The 19,032-nt window shown below is 37.5% G+C and overlaps 1 protein-coding gene across 3 annotated transcripts; it reads left to right on the top strand.

Annotated features, from left to right (window-relative positions):
• The first annotated feature begins 1,497 nt into the window (after positions 1 to 1,497).
• ctns (cystinosin, lysosomal cystine transporter) lies at positions 1,498 to 12,292 on the top strand. Of its 3 annotated transcripts, none has more exons than XM_042512335.1 (12): positions 1,514 to 1,558; positions 1,674 to 1,697; positions 2,061 to 2,163; positions 2,862 to 2,940; positions 3,268 to 3,358; positions 4,523 to 4,626; positions 5,780 to 5,917; positions 6,404 to 6,503; positions 9,028 to 9,147; positions 9,400 to 9,570; positions 10,993 to 11,110; positions 11,844 to 12,292. In XM_042512335.1, exons 3-12 carry the CDS (start codon positions 2,088 to 2,090, stop codon positions 11,999 to 12,001), a joined length of 1,155 nt encoding a protein of 384 aa, XP_042368269.1. In that variant the 5' UTR covers positions 1,514 to 1,558; positions 1,674 to 1,697; positions 2,061 to 2,087; the 3' UTR covers positions 12,002 to 12,292. The 3 variants fall into 3 exon arrangements, with proteins under 3 accessions (XP_042368260.1, XP_042368269.1, XP_042368265.1); XM_042512331.1 differs by having other exon boundaries at positions 1,520 to 1,558; positions 1,679 to 1,697; XM_042512326.1 differs by lacking the exon at positions 1,674 to 1,697 and having other exon boundaries at positions 1,498 to 1,558.
• The last annotated feature ends 6,740 nt before the right edge of the window (positions 12,293 to 19,032 follow it).

The following is a 19,032-nucleotide window of genomic DNA, read 5'->3' as shown; positions in this document are numbered from 1 at the left end:
CACCACTATTTTTAGATAACCACTTTACAAATTAAGATTTTTGCACACAAACCAAATGAAAAAGTGCAGCTAAAATAATCAGTTGATTAATTAGAAAAGTAATTGCCAAATATTTTTTATTTTTATTTTTCATGCAAAAAACATGGTTCCAGCATCTCATATATGCTGTATGCATGAGGACTTGCTGCTTTCCTTCTATTTGTTTCAATTATTTTGATTTAATAAATTTATTGAAACCTTTTTGCATGCATACTTACTTACTTACAAAAATTAAGAGAAAATATAAGAGAAATTTAAGACAATGCTGCTGTGTGATGTCTATTAACTGTCTAATAATGATCATGGTAAACTGCAATTTAACCACTGACACCAACTTTTACTGACTTACAAGGTGACTTCTAAACACTAAAATGACAGCTGGCCTATACTACCCAAAATTTATCGGTAGCTGGCTTTATATTCTCAAAAATACTACCAAGATTAGCAGTGTGGAATATCAACATTGGCTATTTTAAGTCCTTGTGAAACAAAGTTAGAGTCAGAGACATTAAATGAGATGGCAGTTGCTAGTTTGCAATAGTTCTGCAGTTGCCTGCAGACACAAGAATATCTTTGGTTTCTAAAGGAAAAATGTCCAATGTGACAAATCAGAAGTCTGTGCACACACATACATCCACACATCTTTTCCAGATTTAAGTGTGGTGTAATCACATCATAATGAGCACTTTTCATTCAATTTCATTCATTCTGAAATTATTTTATAGTCTGTGGCAGAGGTTTCAAAACTATGGGTCCAGACCCCTGCAAGGGGGTGTCTCGTTGGGTGTGAGAAAACTTTAAAAAACTATATGCAGTACACCCATATCTCAGAATTCCACTAATTTCAATGAAGAAACCTAAATAAAATTGTTATATTTTAAGTTAAAATTGTTTAAAATTTAATCTTCAAACAAACAAACAAAAAAAAACCTTACAGGATAATGGCACAGTGAAGACCTGAACACCAGCTATATTCACAGAGCCTTCACTCTTGGCTAAACAGCCTCATCTTGCATTTTAAAAAGGTACACAGTTTACCCTTTGAAACCTGAGAAAATTTGTCTGATTTCGCTCCAAAATGACCCAAAAGTAAGCAAAAAATCAGTTAAAAGTTACGAGAAAAAGTACCTGAAAATCAGCAAAAAAAAAGTAAAGTTAAATAATTAAATAAATAAACACACAAAACAAGAACTACAAAATGGCTTGGGGAAAGAGTGCTAAAATTGAAATAAAATAACAGTATGTGTGTGTGTGTGTGTGTGTGTGTGTGTGTGTGTGGTATGTGTTTGTCTATCTATCTATCTATCTATCTATCTATCTATCTATCTATCAAATGCAGACTTCACCATATTATGTCCAAACAAGACTGAGGACAAGGACAGGGGAGGTCTGTAACTGTCCAGCTGGGGGCGATAATGATCCACCTGCTGCAATCCACCGAAATAAAAGAAGAATATAAATTGTCTCGTGACCTGCCTGCGAGGAATGAGGAAGCAGGGAACTCAGCTGATCAGCTGAGGTAAGTTTAATCTTGTTTACTTTTTCCACATAAAGCAAATGTGGGGTTTCAAGCGTCAGAGTTGTTTAGTCGTTAACTTGCTGTAGTTTCATCAAAGAATGATCTGTTTTTTCAGTGCAGTTGTTGCAGACGCCTGACGGTGAGTTTGGCTCTCTGAGGATGCTCTAAAGACACAGTACACTTCGACATTCATCATTTAGCGTTATTTAAAAAAACAAAACAAACTCTTTTATTAAACATGGAAGAAAAGCCACCGATTAGTTAACTCAGAGAAGGGTCTCGTAGGAATATTTAGATGTAAATGTGTAATATGTTTATGATGTTTCAAATTTGTACAAAGTGAAACTTGTGAGACTTAGTTGAGCTCGAGAGCTCCAGACTGTAACAAACACAAACTCTGAGCGCAAACAAAATTGAGATAAAGTTAAAGATCTCAAAAAAATCAATGACTTAAATGTTGTTTTTAAATGTTGAAATGATTGAAATGCCTTGTATCCTTTAGGTTGGTAGCATCCAGCATTTAGCAGAGATGGCAGGTGTGGGCATGGCAAAGAGATGGCTACCTGCTCAGCTGCTGCTCCTCTGGACGCTGACCAACATCTCTGGTGACTGACTGTTCTGGTTATTTATCACAGTTGACTGTTTTTCTCACCTAATATATGGGGACAAAGAAGTACAGGTGCTGAAAATATTTAACATGTTCACTCTCCCCTAAAGTAACTTCATGGTGATTAAAATAATGGTAAAAATTTTGACTCTTTCAAACACAACAGGAAATAAGCAAAAAGTTGCAAGAAAATTACCTGAAATTAGCAAAAAAGAAAAAAAAAAGTGTGCAGATGTGCATTTTATCAGTGGGAAAAAAGTGCTAAATATCAATATAAATAATAAAAATAAATATTTTTTTTCTATAACCTAGTCTTAAATATCAAATTATTATATTTATAAATATAAGTTTCGTGATATTTTTCTCTAGTTATTTGATAATTTTCTAGTTATTCTCGCTCTCTCTCTTTTTAAGCTAACATCAGGTCATTCTCCTGTCACCTTTCATGCCAAGTTGCTGATTGCCTTTTTTCCCTATGTTTTTGAAAGAAATCAAACATATTTGCCCAATGTTTCAAAAGTTTAAATGCTTGTGAAAGGCCTCGGAACACAGCACAAGAAAACTGCTGAAGATCCAGGTTTCAAATGGTTAAATAAATATGCTTTATGATGATGCCAGTTCACATGCCAAATTATTGTTTGTTTTTCTGTGAGAATCTTGGTTTCATTCTACAATTATTTTCTGTCTGTCCTCCAGAATCCAGAGTGCACTTGTCTGCTCCAGAATCTGTCACACTTGTGAAATACTCTCAAGCCAACGTCACCATCACCTCAAGGTAACCGTACAAACAGCCCGCAGCAAACGGCAGTTTGCATTAGACACGTGTCAGCTGTGTTATTCACTTACCTTAAATCAGCAAACTGTCTGTACATACACACTTTGCACACAGTGTTAAAAGCTGAAGCTGCTGATCTGCTGCTTTTGCCTCCGAGCAAAGGTGTGAATATGAAGCACTGAAATACCACAAGAGCAAATACGCTCAGTAACTTGAGAAAGTAAAGTCCACACCCTGGTACTGTACCTGAGCTTTTAGTGCTCCTTTAGTTTGTAAAAGCAGCTTGCAGGATTAGTGTTGTCCTAACTGGATTTTGTTTTTTTCTAGTGCTGCTGTCAACCAGACAGCTGTGATTCACTTAAATGTGACCTACAGCTCCAATCTGAACTACACATCCGTAATCACACTGCCGGAGCAGGTAAAACTATCAAAAAACAAGTTGTGCTGCATGCTGCAGGAGTGAAACATTCCTGTTTCTTTTCTTTTCCTCTTGTATCATCATCAGGCTAAAATATCAAGTTGTACACATTCATAGATCTGGAATATGAATTGGGGCTGCAACTACTGATTATTTTTATTGTTGATTAATCTGTTTATTATTTTTTCAATTAGTTGATTTGTTGTTTAGTTTATTTTAAAAAAAGTGAAAAATATCCATGTGTTTCCCAAAGCCCAAGACGTCATCAGTCCAAATATATTAAGTTTAGTGTTACAGATGCGTAAAGTAACTAGAAACTATTAACATATAAGAAGCTGGAATCAGGGAATTTTTACTTTTTTTTTTCTTGAATTGATTATTAAATTAGTTGGTGATTAATCTAACAGTGAGCAAATAATAGATTAATCAGTGTATCTCTGTAATGAATCCTATGAAATGTAACAAAATGCCTCATAATATATCTACTGCAGACACAATATTAGAGATTCTCCTGAGGATAACAAAACCACAATGATTTTTTTAGTTAAAGGTGGCTTATATTACTGTGCCATTGAGCTCCTTCATATATATAAAGATAGGAAAATGCAGGAATTACAAAGTACAGGGCTGAGATCTTTGTGAGCAGGAACCACTGGAAATATATATTTACTTAACACTGTGTATGCTGATGTGCAAAGTGAATTTTATGGATCAGCCAAAGTAAATATCAGCAGACAAGGAATATAATTATTTCTGTGAACTCATTAATTAAAGGTCTGATGTGTAGGATTTAGGGGGATCTATTGGCAGAAATGGAATATAATATTCATAATTATGTTTTTTTAAATTCATAATCACCTTAAAATAGGAATAATTGTGTTTTCGTTACCTTAGAATCAGCATTTTATATCTACATAGGGAGTGGATCCTTGTCCATGGAGTCCAACATGTTGTTTTACAGTAGCCCAAAATGGACAAATTTAACACTGGCTCTAGTTCTGATACATGCTTGGCACACGGTAGAAGTTTTAGTTAGTTGCTTTCTGCAACATCACCACTAGATGCCAGTAAATCCAACACATTAGTCCTGAAACAGAAGATCAAACATGAGCCAATCTACCAATAAGTCATTGACTAAAAGCTCCTGTTGTTGTTTATGTTTAGGTGTTGCTGCCAGTAGCGTCTACCTCTGTCAGTTTCAATGTGACAGCCCATGATGTCGGTCAAGTGACCACACACCTGCTTAGCAACAATACTGACCTCAACAGGTGGGTATCTGCACAGAGGCAGCATGCAGTGACAGGAGAATGAATCAGCTCCCTCTCCCATAAAATGTCAACATAAATCAACTTTTCCATCAGTTCAACATAATCATTAAAATCACAATATTTATTGGGAAACTACAGGCTGTGCTCAGAGTTACAGGCGTCAAGAACATCCGAGTATGAGTCGGGCTGTCACAGTCATGAATTTTTATTGACCATTTATTGTCATAGAAAATATTTCGATAATGATTAGATAATCTTTTTTTCTGATCATTTTATGCCACATGGTACTGTTGTGTTTGACTTTGTAGCTGGACCAAAGTCGACTGCATACTCTGCGCTCTACTACACACTCGCACCAGGTTTCCATCCATATATTTTTATTTGAATTAACCCCTGAATTAACGCTGTAATATTACACACACTTGTATTGCTCTGCACACAAAATGCACTGTTGAGAATCAAGCTTTCAAAAGTATTATACATTATTATTATTTTCTTTCATTGAGTTTGATCTTTCAAACAACATCAGTCCTAATCATAAATATCAAAATTTTTTAACCCTTTAAAAGCCAGGTTTTTGTCATGATGCCACTATGTTTTCTGATGAAAAAAAAACCCCACAAAAAATGTTTTAATGCTTTGATCTCTGTGGGATCAAAAAATGCAGTTTGAATGGGTTTCAATGGCATTTTTTTTTTACACTTTATTGCATGAATGTTACAGTTTTGTTTAGCTGAGCCGGAAATTCGTATATTAAACAAAAATACATAATCTTGCCAAAATATATGCCATGTGCATGAACACAGCCAAAATGATAAAGAAATGAAGAATGAAAAGTGCGTGAAATGCACCAAACATTCTCTACGGGTGCAATTATTAGAAAAGCTGGATGGAAGTGACAGCTCCAGCATTACTTAGCTTCCTTTCTGACTGCAATGGATGAACAACAGTAAGATGTAAACAGCCAAGCTCTTTTTTCCCATGTTTATTTTCCTCACATTGGAGATCCTTTGTTCAAAATGACAGTGGAGAGGTATGGGTGATGGTGCAGTACCCATATGGTTTGTGTATTGTTTGCTTAAAATCACTGTAGAGTGTGATGGTACATGGTCACTGTCCAGTTTCCTCATGTCTCAGATTCTCTCTCTATTAGTTCTCTCGTCAGGATCCACTTCATGGTCATCCATAGCAACGTGGTGTCAGTGATCAGTGACGTGATTGGCTGGATTTACTTTCTGGCCTGGTCGGTGTCCTTCTATCCACAAGCCTGGGAAAACTGGAGAAGGAAAAGGTAGTTTTCTGTTTGTCCATCTTCTGCCTTTCTCTTCATTCAATCATGTTTTCCTTATGCAGTTGTGATCTCATAAGCCTGTGTTGGGCTTACAGTTAGTTCTCTTTGAATATTTCTCCACATTATTGTCATAGTGATAACTACGTCAAACTTAACCTTCTAAAAGTTTTGCAGTAATAATGCCTGCGCAAAATTTCCAAAATCATTGGCACTAGTTATAGATAAAATAAAGACCATATCCAGTTGCTACCTTTTCAATAAATTAACTTTAAATGCTGAACTGATACAACTGCTTTGTTGTCAATAATCAGCAAATCAGCTGAACATAAAAGTGTGGCATTTATCTGCAGGCACACATCCAATTCAAAATATATGAATAATGGCAATTGCAATAGGCCAAAGAACCCTCCCAGTTAGGCTTGATGTTAAAAAATGTTATCAAATTGAAGAAAAATAAACAAATAATATCAACCTGTATGTTTCCAGTGTTGTAGGTCTCAACTTTGACTTCCTAGCTCTGAACCTTACCGGCTTCATCGCTTACAGTGTCTTCAATATAGGACTGTTCTGGGTGCCTTACATTAAGGTAAGTTCATCCTTATAAAGGGACACTCCACTGTTTATACACATAAAGCTCAGTCTGCCCATCATGTCAAGTACTACTGAGTCTGGAGAAGCTTTCAGAAGTGAAATGTTGAATCACTTGAGTGCCACTTAACAACAGTCAAACACAGCTGTACGACAGATGGTGACTACAGAACAGGAATCTTCTATGAGCCTTACAGTCCAGAGGAGATGTACAGGAACACATAAAGTTTGATTTATTCAAGTTCCAGGAAAAGTGAATTGATTATGCCCCCTAAACTACCAGAGGAGTTTTGTTGTGAAATTTTTAAATGTGAAATTAGAAACAATTTGCAACATATCCTTGTTATCCATATTATCTGACTGGATCATTATGGAATAGAAGGATGGGAATTGATAAGATTTTATTGACACCAATGCCATTATTGATTCTGCTTATCAGGCAGATTCTTTATTAATTCTCTAACTGAGAATTAGATTAGATATTTAATTAGATTAGATTAGATTAGATTATTTAATTCCTGATCAATTTACTTTGTGGGGAAAACAAATAGGCCTACACAGGTTTTCAGTGTCAATGCAATTGTTTTATTATCTAAAGATTCAAGACTAAAATTTAAAGATTCATAAAAACTTTATTATTTATCACATAGTGACAGAAATTTCCTTCTGTTGGGGGCTCAAACAACATGAAAAAGCATTCACTCACGTAAAATCACACATCAGTTCCATTGATCAATAAAAACACGTGTGAAAAGCTACATTAAAAAAGTACTGACTGTCTTGCCTTATTTAAAAAGTAATATGCAGTGGGAATAAACACGTTTTTTGTACGTTTTCCTTTTGGCCAGAAATCCTTTGAAATGTTTGGCTGAAGGAAGTAGCTGAAACAAGTGGTGATGGGGGTGTGAAGGGTCTTCAGTGGTGCACTCTGCTTTTCTTTTTACCACCCGACCATAAAGTTCAGTGATCTTAGCTGCAATCTTGATGATGCTGGTGGGTTTTTTCTTGCTTTTTTCAGTCTGAAAGTTGTGTGGGGATGCAGTGTTAAATGTGAGGACTGATTGAGTGGCTGGCATACTGGTGTTAATATTTCCTGTCTATCCCTGAATCTGAGCAACAGTGTAGACAGAGTAGACAAAAGGCATGCATGTAACTCAGGTGCGCAAAAGCTCCACTGTTTAACAGTTTCTTAGTCAAAGAAAAAACTTGCTCTACTGGCCTGTGTTACATAATCTTATCATACCATAGCATTTTTAGTACCGGTAACAGACGTGTTGAGCGAGAGGTTGTGGCTCTCAGATACCTGGCATTCCTGGGGCTGTGTTTATAAAGCTTCCTAGTACCAAAAGTTGATCCTAGTGATTAAACTCTAAGGAAATTGTTAGAATTATGATGTTTTCTAAAGATTTACCCTCTGATAAAGATAGAATTTGTTCACAGAGTGTCTTAGCCCTAAAGAGACCCTCTAAGATCACACCTTGAAAGGCTCATTAAAAGGCGTGTCTGCGACAACCAATCAAATCTGTTAAAAGAATGTATCATAGCTAGTGAAAGGGTCAACCACACCTCCTCTCTGAAGTAAAAGTTTGTCTCTTTTCCTTGCTTAGAGTTGCTATAAAAAATGTATTAAATCACTCCTACGTTAGGACGCGATGAAATTTTTAGTTTGTGAATATGGCCCCTTGAATTTAAGCCAATGCTGTGTAGAAAGATCTTTCAGCATGTCACGGGTTTGTCCACCCTCACTTAAAAATAATCATTTACAGACACTACAAGCAGCAGTGTTCATCTTTCTTATGAAATGAAGCCGCACTTTGGATTGTTTCTTCGTCTCCATTATGATTTCTTCTTGTTGCAGGATTCCAGCAGCGTAGATGCATGAGGTTGACGTCCAAATAATAAGCTCAGAGGCATCCGATTAAAGTAGATTAGACAATTTGAAACTGGTTATCGGTTCCATTCTTAATGGTAAATAATATAGTCATAGTCATGTTTTCCTGTTCAGACACAGTTTCACATTTTTTGTTTGATATGTTTTGCTCCAAGGTCACTGTTCACAGTGACCTTGGAGTATGTAAACAGCGTCTGTCTGCACGTTATAATGAGCACAACAGAATTCCTCCTCCTGTATTCACATTTGACCTACCGCTCCTTAATGGCTGAACTGTGCCTACATTAGGTTTGGAACGGCGCATGTACAGTATAAAGTGTCTGCTGTGTGTGTGCGTGCGTGTGTGTGTGTGTGTGTGTGTGTGCACACATGTACATATATATAACAGTGGACATACCTGTTGTTACCCAGTCACCAACAGGGAACTGCAAAACCAACAGGGGACATTTTTTAGGTCCCCACTTGGTCATGCTCTAAATCATCATAAAATCATGTGTTATGGCCTCTGGTGAAATTTTTCAGATTTTGCCAAGAGGGGACATAAATGTGTGTGAGTGTTTATATCCATATTCAGAGCTGTGTGTGTGTGTGTGTGTGTGTGTGTGTGTGTGTGTGTGTGTGTGTCCTGTAGGAGGAGTTTCTGAAGAGCAACCCGAATGGGATTAACCCCGTCAATGCTAATGATGTCTTCTTCAGTCTCCATGCTGTCCTGCTCTGTTTGGTCTACATCTGCCAGGCTGCTGTGTATGAGGTGTGTGTCTGTCAGATTGTAATAGACTGAATGTTAGATATATATACCTCTGGTCCTGGTGTTCGAAAGAGGAAATTTACCATGAGCCATTAAGATAGAGAGAATTTAAATTTAAAATGTTTAAATGCATCTTTTGAATTTAAATATTTGATTCAATCAGTTGTGTGTCTGTGTGTGCTGCTGCGGTTTGTCTGATAGGATTGTCATTACATTTGTAACAGTGTGTCATCCTTTGTGTCCACTCTCTTCCAGAGGGGGGGTCAAAGGGTCTCCTGGACGGCCTTGATCTTGTTGGCGATTGGCTGGATTTTTGCCTTGGTCAGCTTGTTTCTTGCTGTAGCCAAACAGATCACCTGGCTGGATTACCTCTACTATTTCTCCTACATTAAACTTGCAGTCACTCTGATCAAATATGTGCCGCAGGTAAGCCATACACACTGATCTCCCTTTTCCAACAAATGAGATCTGATTCTTGGAACTGTTCCAACTAGGATTCTTGTAACCTCGGTGCTATTTAGCAAACCAGCCATAGACTGTATATAAAGCTGACTGCAGTATAGGTCATAAAGCCCGCCCCTCAATGTTAGTAAATGGGACATGGGCCAAACTAAAAACTCAAAGTGCACGCCAAATATATTTTATTCCTAAAGATGGTTTCTGTCACGGAAGGTAGTTTTCATCACCCTGATGTTTGTTTAAGTGTTTGTTTTTATGATATGTTCAGTTCTAATGAGTTATCCAATTCTATAAAAAGGGGATTTTTCGCCATGATTGACAGCTACGTGTCCCAGTCTATAGCTTCTCTCGACTGGTTGGACAGGTGTTTTTGCAGGAACTCCCCACCGCGGATATCGCTATTGCACAGACACAGACTTTGGCCTCACTTAAGCACGTCAGGGTAATTGGGGGTGCATCGTCTATCTTTACATACAGTCCATGGTTTCCACCACTTTTGATCAAACCATTGTACTCAAGGATGTGTCATTAACTTACACAGTGCACAATGGAAGTAAACAATAGATTGCAGATTGCGTGAATTACCTGCCAAATGGAATGTTAGTAGTAATATTTGTTTTTACACCAAAAAAAAGCTTAGACTAACTATTCATGAGACCACAGCACGCTCTTCATTTTTCTGACAATATCTCACTTAACTTCTTCATTGTTGACTACTCCATCCGCTCTTTCCAACCTGGAGAATATTACAGAATTGTGCACTGATGTCGCCACAATTTGCACTTCAGAACAAGACAAAACCCGCTACTTTTGGGTTCCAGCTGAGAACCAACTTTTTGGGCACTGAATCAATTTATATTTGGTCAAAATGCTTTAAACAGCTTAAAATTAGGTGTGGGAACCTTAATGGAACTGGTTCCATGTTGGTGGTAAAGGAGTATGAGGGAACAACACAATGAAAATGTCTGGACAATGTAATACATTGCAGTACAGTAACAGTGCAGTAAATACTAACCTTGTTAAAGTGTTCACTTTACGTTATATATTAAAAAAGAATTAACTACAGTGCAATACAGCAACACCACAAACTACAGCCTACAGGTTGGGTCTGTTACAGGACTGTTGTTTTGCATTAAAATCTACATGTGTGTCAGTAGTTTTCTGTTCACTCTGTGTGTAGGAAATATAAAAAGTATGCAATGAGCTGTCATTGATTTCTTTTAAATTTTTTTTTATTGACCAGTCCCAGCACATGCTATGAGAGAGTGTTAATATGCTGCTCCACAAAATTCAGTTTTAATTTATTGTGTTTCTTTTTCTGTTGTCAGTTAGATGAATGATCAGTGACAGATGGTTACAGTGTCAGTGGTTTTCTGGCTGTTTTTCCAGGCGTACATGAACTACAAAAAACAGAGTACTGAAGGCTGGAGTATTGGCAACGTGTTGCTGGACTTTACTGGTGGAATCCTCAGTATCCTACAGATGATCATACAGTCTTACAACAATGGTAACTATGTCATGTTCTGTCCTGTACTTCATCTGGTGTCCTTTGTAGCATTTAATTTAGTCAGTTGACAAAATGCAATTAAATTACAGATGATCAAACAGAAACAATGAATGTAAACAATTTTAGTTAAAGGGGTAGTTCTGTTTTTTTTGAGTGGGATTGTGTGATGCATTTATCTATAGTCAGTTTATAGCATACAGCATACAGAGTCCCACACAGAAGCTAAGCATGGTACTGTTCTGGATAAGGTCAGCAACAAAATATATTTTAGCCACCTAAAAAAACAAAACAATATCAATCTGTGTTTGCCATGTTAAGAGTATTTTCACCACTTTACCTCTCTTCAGACCACTTTTTCTGGCGTGAAAGCTGTTGGCAGCTTCAGTTTCCCATCTTTGCTCTTGTCAAAGCCACCAGACTCCATTGAGAACTAGTACTTTTAGCTCGCTGAACACAGGAGCTGCTGGTCTACTGCAGCTGCAGTCAGTTAGATTGTTTGTTATTGCGTGACTTTGGCCTGCTTTCCCAAACTGGGCGTGTGCTGACTGACAATGACTATATGTAGTATACTGTCAAATATACAACCCCGCTTCCATAAAACTGAACCATCTCTTTAAGGCTGCAACATTATGTGGGAAAACTGAAGGGGTCTAAATACTTTTTACACCTGCTGGTGATAACAAATGTATATTTGTCACAACAAATAAATATAATGTAATGTGTTTCTCCACAGACGAGTGGAAGCTGATATTCGGCGATCCTACAAAGTTTGGTCTGGGTCTGTTCTCTGTAGTGTTTGACATCCTCTTCATGACTCAGCACTACTGTCTCTACAGACGACCACCACAGTACGAAGCTGTTACAGAGCAAGTAGAGGATGAATGCTCATAGACTGTCTTAAAACCCACAAATCACAAAAGACCACGTGATTGATTTGCATCAGTGCACAAGAGTGAGCACATCAGATTAACCAGTAAATGATTCACACAGGTCAATGAGCAGGTTTCCAGTTGTTTCCAGCAGTACTGAGTTTAGTGTGCTGCCGCCTTAAATTTTCTCAGGATATGCACTTGTCTTTTTTTTACCACTGTATAAAAATGGTTAAAGTTATGGAAATAATGGGTGGAATGATGTCAGTGTAAACACTTTTAAAAAAAATTAAAAACAATATTACAACACAAATAATAGTATTTCTGCGTACATTCCTTTAACCTGATTGATAAACTGCCAGGTCAGTATTAGCTGACAATATTGCCTTTTTGGGAACAAAAATTGTCAGTACAGATGCATGTTTGCTTAAACACTTATTCTTGGGGAACACTTTTGTGCTGCCTTGAAACAAATTATTTTTCTAGATGACAATGTTCCCATCCACTGCGTGGAGGCTCACTAACCCGTTTGATGATAGAGAGGGGAACATTGGTTGCAGCACACCATTTCACTGGCAGTACTTTGAGTGTCCACTTATTGAAATCATGTTTAGTTTGTAGTGACTGAAAAAGTTTATGACTGGGGTCCGTTTCACAAAGCAGGTTCAACAAACTCTGAGTGTAACCCTGAACTCTCAGTTGATCTACTCTGAGATAGAAAACTCTGAGTTTCCGGTTCCAGAAGAGCCGATTTGAGTTGGTTTAATCAACTCGGAGTAGTTTCACCTGGAGTTAAGCGCGTGCACCACAACTATAAAAAGACAGCATCAATGGAGCCCCGATTCGACGAGTCACCATGGCAACGGGGAAGCGGAGGGCTGCGTTCTTCACCCACTCGAATTGGAAATTTTAATGCGCTCATATGCGGAGTTTGAACACGTTTTTAGAAAGAAGTGCAACACCGCTGCAGCTGCATGGAAACGGACCTCTGGTCTTGTACCTTTAAAAATAATAACAATAGTAATAATAATAAAAACAGTAATTTGCAATCACAATACAATTACAGGGGAAAACTGTTTGAATGGTAGCCTATTAATTTATTTCATCTTATTTCATTTAGGTGCAATCCTGCGAGGGAGATGGGGGATGGGTATGTGTGTGCCATCTATGCAGCCAATCACACTGGGAAATCCTAAAAGAAATTAAAATTACTAATCCCAGTCTGAGGTTGCAGCACAATGTCATTAACGGAATATGATTCAAAATTAATTTAACAGATCTCTACATCATTCACCTGCAATCCTGTGGAACTCCTCCTTGATGGCTCTGACAGGTTTATGTCCAGGGAAAATGACAAAGATGTGTAAAAATCGTTTCAGGGCCAGGCACACTTTTCTGACCGCCCTGCATACAGTTGCCTTGCTTAAATGCTCTGCATCTCCGACATTATACAAGAAACTGCCATTTGCAAAGAACCGCAGCGCAACACACAATATCTGATGCGATGTGAGAGCATGACTGCGGTTGGTAATGTTGCAAATGTAAGGACGGATTAGGTTGTGTATGTATAATATGGACTGTGATGTGAAACGGTACCGCTCAAAAAGATAACTGTCCGGAAATGCGAGAACATCTATCTATCATCTATCCTATCTATCTGAAAACAATCTCCCGACGAATATTTAGGCCTAATTCTCTGGGCAGTAATGCTGCTCCTTCATCCACTGGATCATTGATGAAAGGGCATGCCATTTTGACAGACGGCAGAACTACACTCCGACACTCGCCTGCTGACTGAATGAATGAATGAATGAATGAGGAAATCAAATAGCGTATGTGGCTGAAAGAGGGCGGAGACAGAGAGAAACTCGAGGTTCATTGAGAAAAACCTGGTCCCGACCAGGTTAGGTTCAGAGTCTGTTACTACGGTAGCTGACCGAGAGCTTAAGTTACCCCTCTCTGTGAAACAGGCTAGAGTTACACTTCTTTCTCTGGCTTGAGTTACCTCCCTTTTTGAAATGGAAAACTCAGAGTTTCCCTCATTTCAGGGTCAACAGACTCAGAGTTTTCACTAAACCTGCTTTGTGAAACGGACCTCTGGTCTTGTACCTTTAAAAATAATAACAATAGTAATAATAATAATAAAAACAGTAATAATAATGAATAATAGTAATAACAACACAACATTTTAGTTAGGTTAAGATTGTGATATGACAAATTATACAATTAAATTTGTTTTATATATGGTTTTTATATCCATAACTGCTTATCCTATTAAAGGAGATTTTTTAAAGGTGGGTTGTGTAGGGTACATATCCATAGTCAGTGACATTAGTCAACACACCCCCAGTTTGGAGAAACATGCTGAAGTCCAGCACATAAACTAAGCAATATACTGTTGTGGATGGGGGGTCAGCAATAAACTATTAATACCGCCATGCGGTTTTATGCCTCCTTGCATTAGTTATGTTATCTGATTGTTCACATGGATATTAAAATCACCTAAAATAACTACTCTAAAATTACTTGCTAAAAACAATGTTATTCAAAGGAAGTGTTCATTGATTGTAATATATTTAAACCCAATTGATGTTGTAAAGATGGTTGCTGTACTTCCTCCTTTTCTGCCTGTCCTGGAGGCGCATGAGAAAGTGTAATTTGGTGGTGAAGTTTCAATGAGAGTAGCTGGTCCATCCGTGCCAGTGAGGTCTTCTTGTGTTGTGGTTTAGCAGGTGGCTTGTGTGTGTGTACAGGTCTGAGGTTATTAAAATTAATTCCATTATTTTTTTGGTGTTCTGTCTGCTGGTAATAATGACTGGGATTATTAAATAGTCACTGAGTGTAGGTTGACTGCAGGGGGAGCTATGTAGGGTAGTGGAGAGTGTACCTGGATCACGTGAGGTGGTGAGTCAGTCACGTCACGTGAGGCGGTGGATGATGATGGTTGGATGGTGGCAATGACTGTTGGTGTGGCGCAAAATAAGTTAGTAAATAAAGTTTTGGAGGAAAAGCAGCCACGATCCTCGAAGATTTAGATGGAGGCCATCACGTGCAAAAGAGTCCTTGCATTCCCATAAAAGATTAAAATTGTCAATAAAATCAACACCAAGCTAGATAAAAAGTCAAATCGCGACAGAGCCTTTGACAGGTAGACCCAAATGCCAACACATCACAACTAAGAATTTATTTCTTGGATATGAAATGTCAGAACTTTATCATCACATTATTAGACATTTGTGTGAAATTTGAGAATATGAATTCTTGAGTTATGGCCAAAGACATGTTATATGAGGTTTCTGTGACCTTGACCTTGATTCCTGCTCCTTTAACCACCAGATTCTAATCAGGCCATTCCTTAGTCCAAGTGGCTGTTTGTGCCAAATCTACGGAAACTCCCCAAAGGCTGTCTTTAGATATTGCGTTCATGAAAATGAGATGTATGCAAGGTCACAGTGATCTTGACCTTGAAGCACCAAATTTTAATCAGGTCATTTTTTAGTACAAGTGAATGTTTGTGTCAAACTATGATATATTGCTTTCTCAAGAATGAGACAAATTCAAAGTCACCTAGACAATGACCTTTGACCACCAAATCAGTTAATCCTTGAATGTACTCAAAGATTTGTGCCAAACTTGAAGAAATTCCATTCAGGTTGTTATTGAGATATCACTTTCACAAGAACAAAACCAATAAAAAGTCAGAGTTACCTTTGACCACCAAACATAAACAGTTCATCATTGAGTTCACTCAAACGTTTGTGCCAAATTTTCAAAGATATCCTCAAGGTGTTCTTGAGATATTGTGTTGCGATTTAGAGCCCCCGACCACGGCATAATCTCCACGGAAGACCAGGGGTCATGTCTGCCCCAATATACCAAAGAAGGAAATTGGACGGAACATTCAACAGCAGCTGGTTAGAGAATAAATGCATAAACATAGTTATTGTTTTGTTTTTTTGGAAGGTGTCTGGATACAGACTGTGGGCCAGGTGTGTCTGCGCATTTCGATTCGCAGCTCATGCCACACATTCCTGTCCGAACCAAAGTAATTGAGCCAAAGAGATTAATTTGACTATTTTCAAAGACTGACAAAAAGTGGGTTTAATAAAAACAAACATCACACCTGGCTGATCACACCGCTGATTGAAACATCCATCAGACCAAACTGAGAGCAGCGCAGTGACAGACCTCTCATCCAACTGCTCTCTGCTGCTCTCCTTGCTATCAGGGGTGGATTTAGTAATTTGGGGGCCTGGTACCCCAGCCCAAACTCCTTGCTTTGATTTCACCCATTCTCTAACTTGGAGTGATGGTGGGCTGTTGGCAGCTGTAGAAGATGTTCTGCTGTTTTCTAAACCCTCAGTGTAACTAAAATAGATGAGTGCAGGTGATGGAGAAACTGGGGGTGGTGTGAAAAAATCGGAGATTTTATTTTTGGGGCATGTCGCCCAGCCCCACTATAGCACTATAGCATGTCGTCCATAATATTGCCAAAATGTCAAACCAGAGCCTGTCTTCCAAATAAGCACAAAAAATTCATACTATAGCATGTCTTCCAAAAAAGCCCCAAAAGATCATACTATAACAAGTTGTGCAGAACAGTAACAAATAGTCATACCATAGCATGTCGTCCAAAAAAGCATTAAAAAAGTCATACTATAGCATATTGTCCAAAATAGCATTGGCAGGCATACTAAAGAATGTCCCCCAAAATTATGCCAAAATGTCATACTATAGCATGTTGCCCACAATCACGCCAAAAAGTCATACTTCAGTATATCATCCAAAATAGGGTCAAAACATCATAAGATAGCATGTCTTCCAAATTAGTGCCAAACAGTCATAGTTTAGTATGTTGTACAAAAAAGCGTTAAAACGTCAGACGATAGCGAGTTGTCCAAAAAATCTCCAAAAAGTCTTACCATGGCATGTCGTCCAAAATAGCATAAAAAAGTCACACTATAGCACGTCATCTAAAATAGCGTTGGAACATCATACTATAGCATGTCGTCAAAATAGTGCCAAAAAGTCAAACAAAAAACAAGAAAAATCATTATTGTAAAGCATATCGAAAAACGAATGTAGAAAATGAAGTATGACATTTTCAGCCATCTTTTTGACATGCTATGTTATGTTTTTTGATGTTTTTTCAACATTCTATAGCATGACATGTCTCGACATACTATACTATGTGGTTTTCTGCTGTCTTTTGGACATGTCATATTTTAACTGAACTGTGACGTTTTCGGACGTTTCTTTGATATGCTACATTATGATGTTTTTGGCCGTTTTTTTTAACATTCTACACTATGAAGTGTCATTTACACCCTATTTTATGTGGTTAACAGCTGCTGTGGACATGTCTTACTTTGACCTTTTTTGACAGTGTTTTTTGTTATTTTTCGACATGTTAATTAGGATGTTTTTGGTGAAAAAAACATCCTATGCTATGGCATGCTATGTGGTCTTTACCTGTTTTTGGACATTTTTACATTCTTTTGCCGAAGTATAGTATGACTTTTTGGTTGTTTTTCAGCATGCTATGTAATGGCGTTTTTGAATATGATTTTGGCGTTTTTAGCAACATTCTACGGTATGGCGTGTCTAGGTACGGGGACATGGGACATGTTTTCAGCTGTTTTGATATTTTTAGTCATACTATAGCATTGCCTTTTCAGTCATTTTTTCAACATGCTATATCATGGTGTTTTTGTCCATTTTGGAACAAAATTATGCTATAGCATGTCTCGGCACGCTATTTAATGCTGTTTTTGAGTTGTTTTCAACTGTATTTGGGACATGTCATTTTTTGACATTTTTGCCGTACTATAGCCTTGCCTTGTTGGTCATTTTTTTGACAAGCATAATTTTCGTGTTTTTGTCCGTTTTTGCAACGAACTATGCTGTGGCATGTCTCGGCACGCTATTTTATTCTGTTTTGAGGTGTTTTCAGCTGTTTTTGGGACATGTCATATTTTGACATTTTTGCCATACTATAGCCTTGCCTTTTTGGTCAATTTTCAAATGCATTTTTATGGTGTTTTTGGATGTTTTTGCAAAATTCTATGCCATGGCATGTCTTGGCACACTATTTTATGCTGTTTTGAGGTGTTTTCAGCTGTTTTTGGGACATGTCATATTTTGACATTTTTGCCATACTATAGCCTTGCCTTTTTGGTCATTTTTCTCAACATGCATTTTTATGGTGTTTTTGGCCGTTTTTGCAAAATTGTATGCCATGGCATGTCTTGGCATGCTATTTTATGCCATTTTGAGTTCTTTTCAGCTGTTTTTGGGACATGTCATATTTTGACATTTTTGCCATACTATAGCCTTGCCTTTTTGTTCATTTTTTTTTCAACATGCATTTTATGGTGTTTTTGGACGTTTTTGCAAAATTCTATGCCATGGCATGTCTTGGCACACTATTTTATGCTGTTTTGAGGTGTTTTCAGCTGTTTTTGGGACATGTCATATTTTGACATTTTTGCCATACTATAGCCTTGCTTTTTTGGTCATTTTTTTCAACATGCATTTTTATGGTGTTTTTTTGGATGTTTTTGCAAAATTCTATGCCATGGCATGTCTTTGCATGCTATTTTAATGCTGTTTTGAGGTGTTTTCAGCTGTTTTTGGGACATGTCATATTTTGACATTTTTGCCATACTATAGCCTTGCCTTTTTGGTCATTTTTTCAACATGCATTTTTATGGTGTTTTTGGATGTTTTTGCAAAATTCTATGTCATGGCATGTCTTTGCAACTATTTTATGCTGTTTTGAGGTGTTTTCAGCTGTTTTTGGGACATGTCATATTTTGACATTTTTGCCATACTATAGCCTTGCCTTTTTGGTCATTTTTTCAACATGCATTTTTATGGGTGTTTTTGGCCGTTTTTGCAAAATTCTATGCCATGGCATGTCTTTGCACGCTATTTAATTGTGTTGTTTTGAGGTGTTTTCAGCTGTTTTTGGGACATGTCATATTTTGACATTTTTGCCATACTATAGCCTTGCCTTTTTGGTCATTTTTTCAACATGCATTTTTATGGTGT

The sequence above is a fragment of the Plectropomus leopardus genome, chromosome 3 (genome assembly GCF_008729295.1).
Source record: "Plectropomus leopardus isolate mb chromosome 3, YSFRI_Pleo_2.0, whole genome shotgun sequence".
Taxonomy (NCBI): domain Eukaryota; kingdom Metazoa; phylum Chordata; class Actinopteri; order Perciformes; family Serranidae; genus Plectropomus; species Plectropomus leopardus.
The sequence above is the reverse complement of the archived record's forward strand: the minus strand, read 5'-3'. Positions and strand labels throughout refer to the sequence as shown.

Bases quoted from the DNA above. Each gene is read 5' to 3' on its own strand.
- ctns (XM_042512326.1), top strand. From the start codon at position 2,088: ATGGCAGGTGTGGGCATGGCAAAGAGATGGCTACCTGCTCAGCTGCTG. The intron at 6,504-9,027 runs GTAAGTTCATCC...TGTGTCCTGTAG, and splicing joins TCTGGGTGCCTTACATTAAG to GAGGAGTTTCTGAAGAGCAA. The intron at 9,571-10,992 runs GTAAGCCATACA...CTGTTTTTCCAG, and splicing joins TGATCAAATATGTGCCGCAG to GCGTACATGAACTACAAAAA.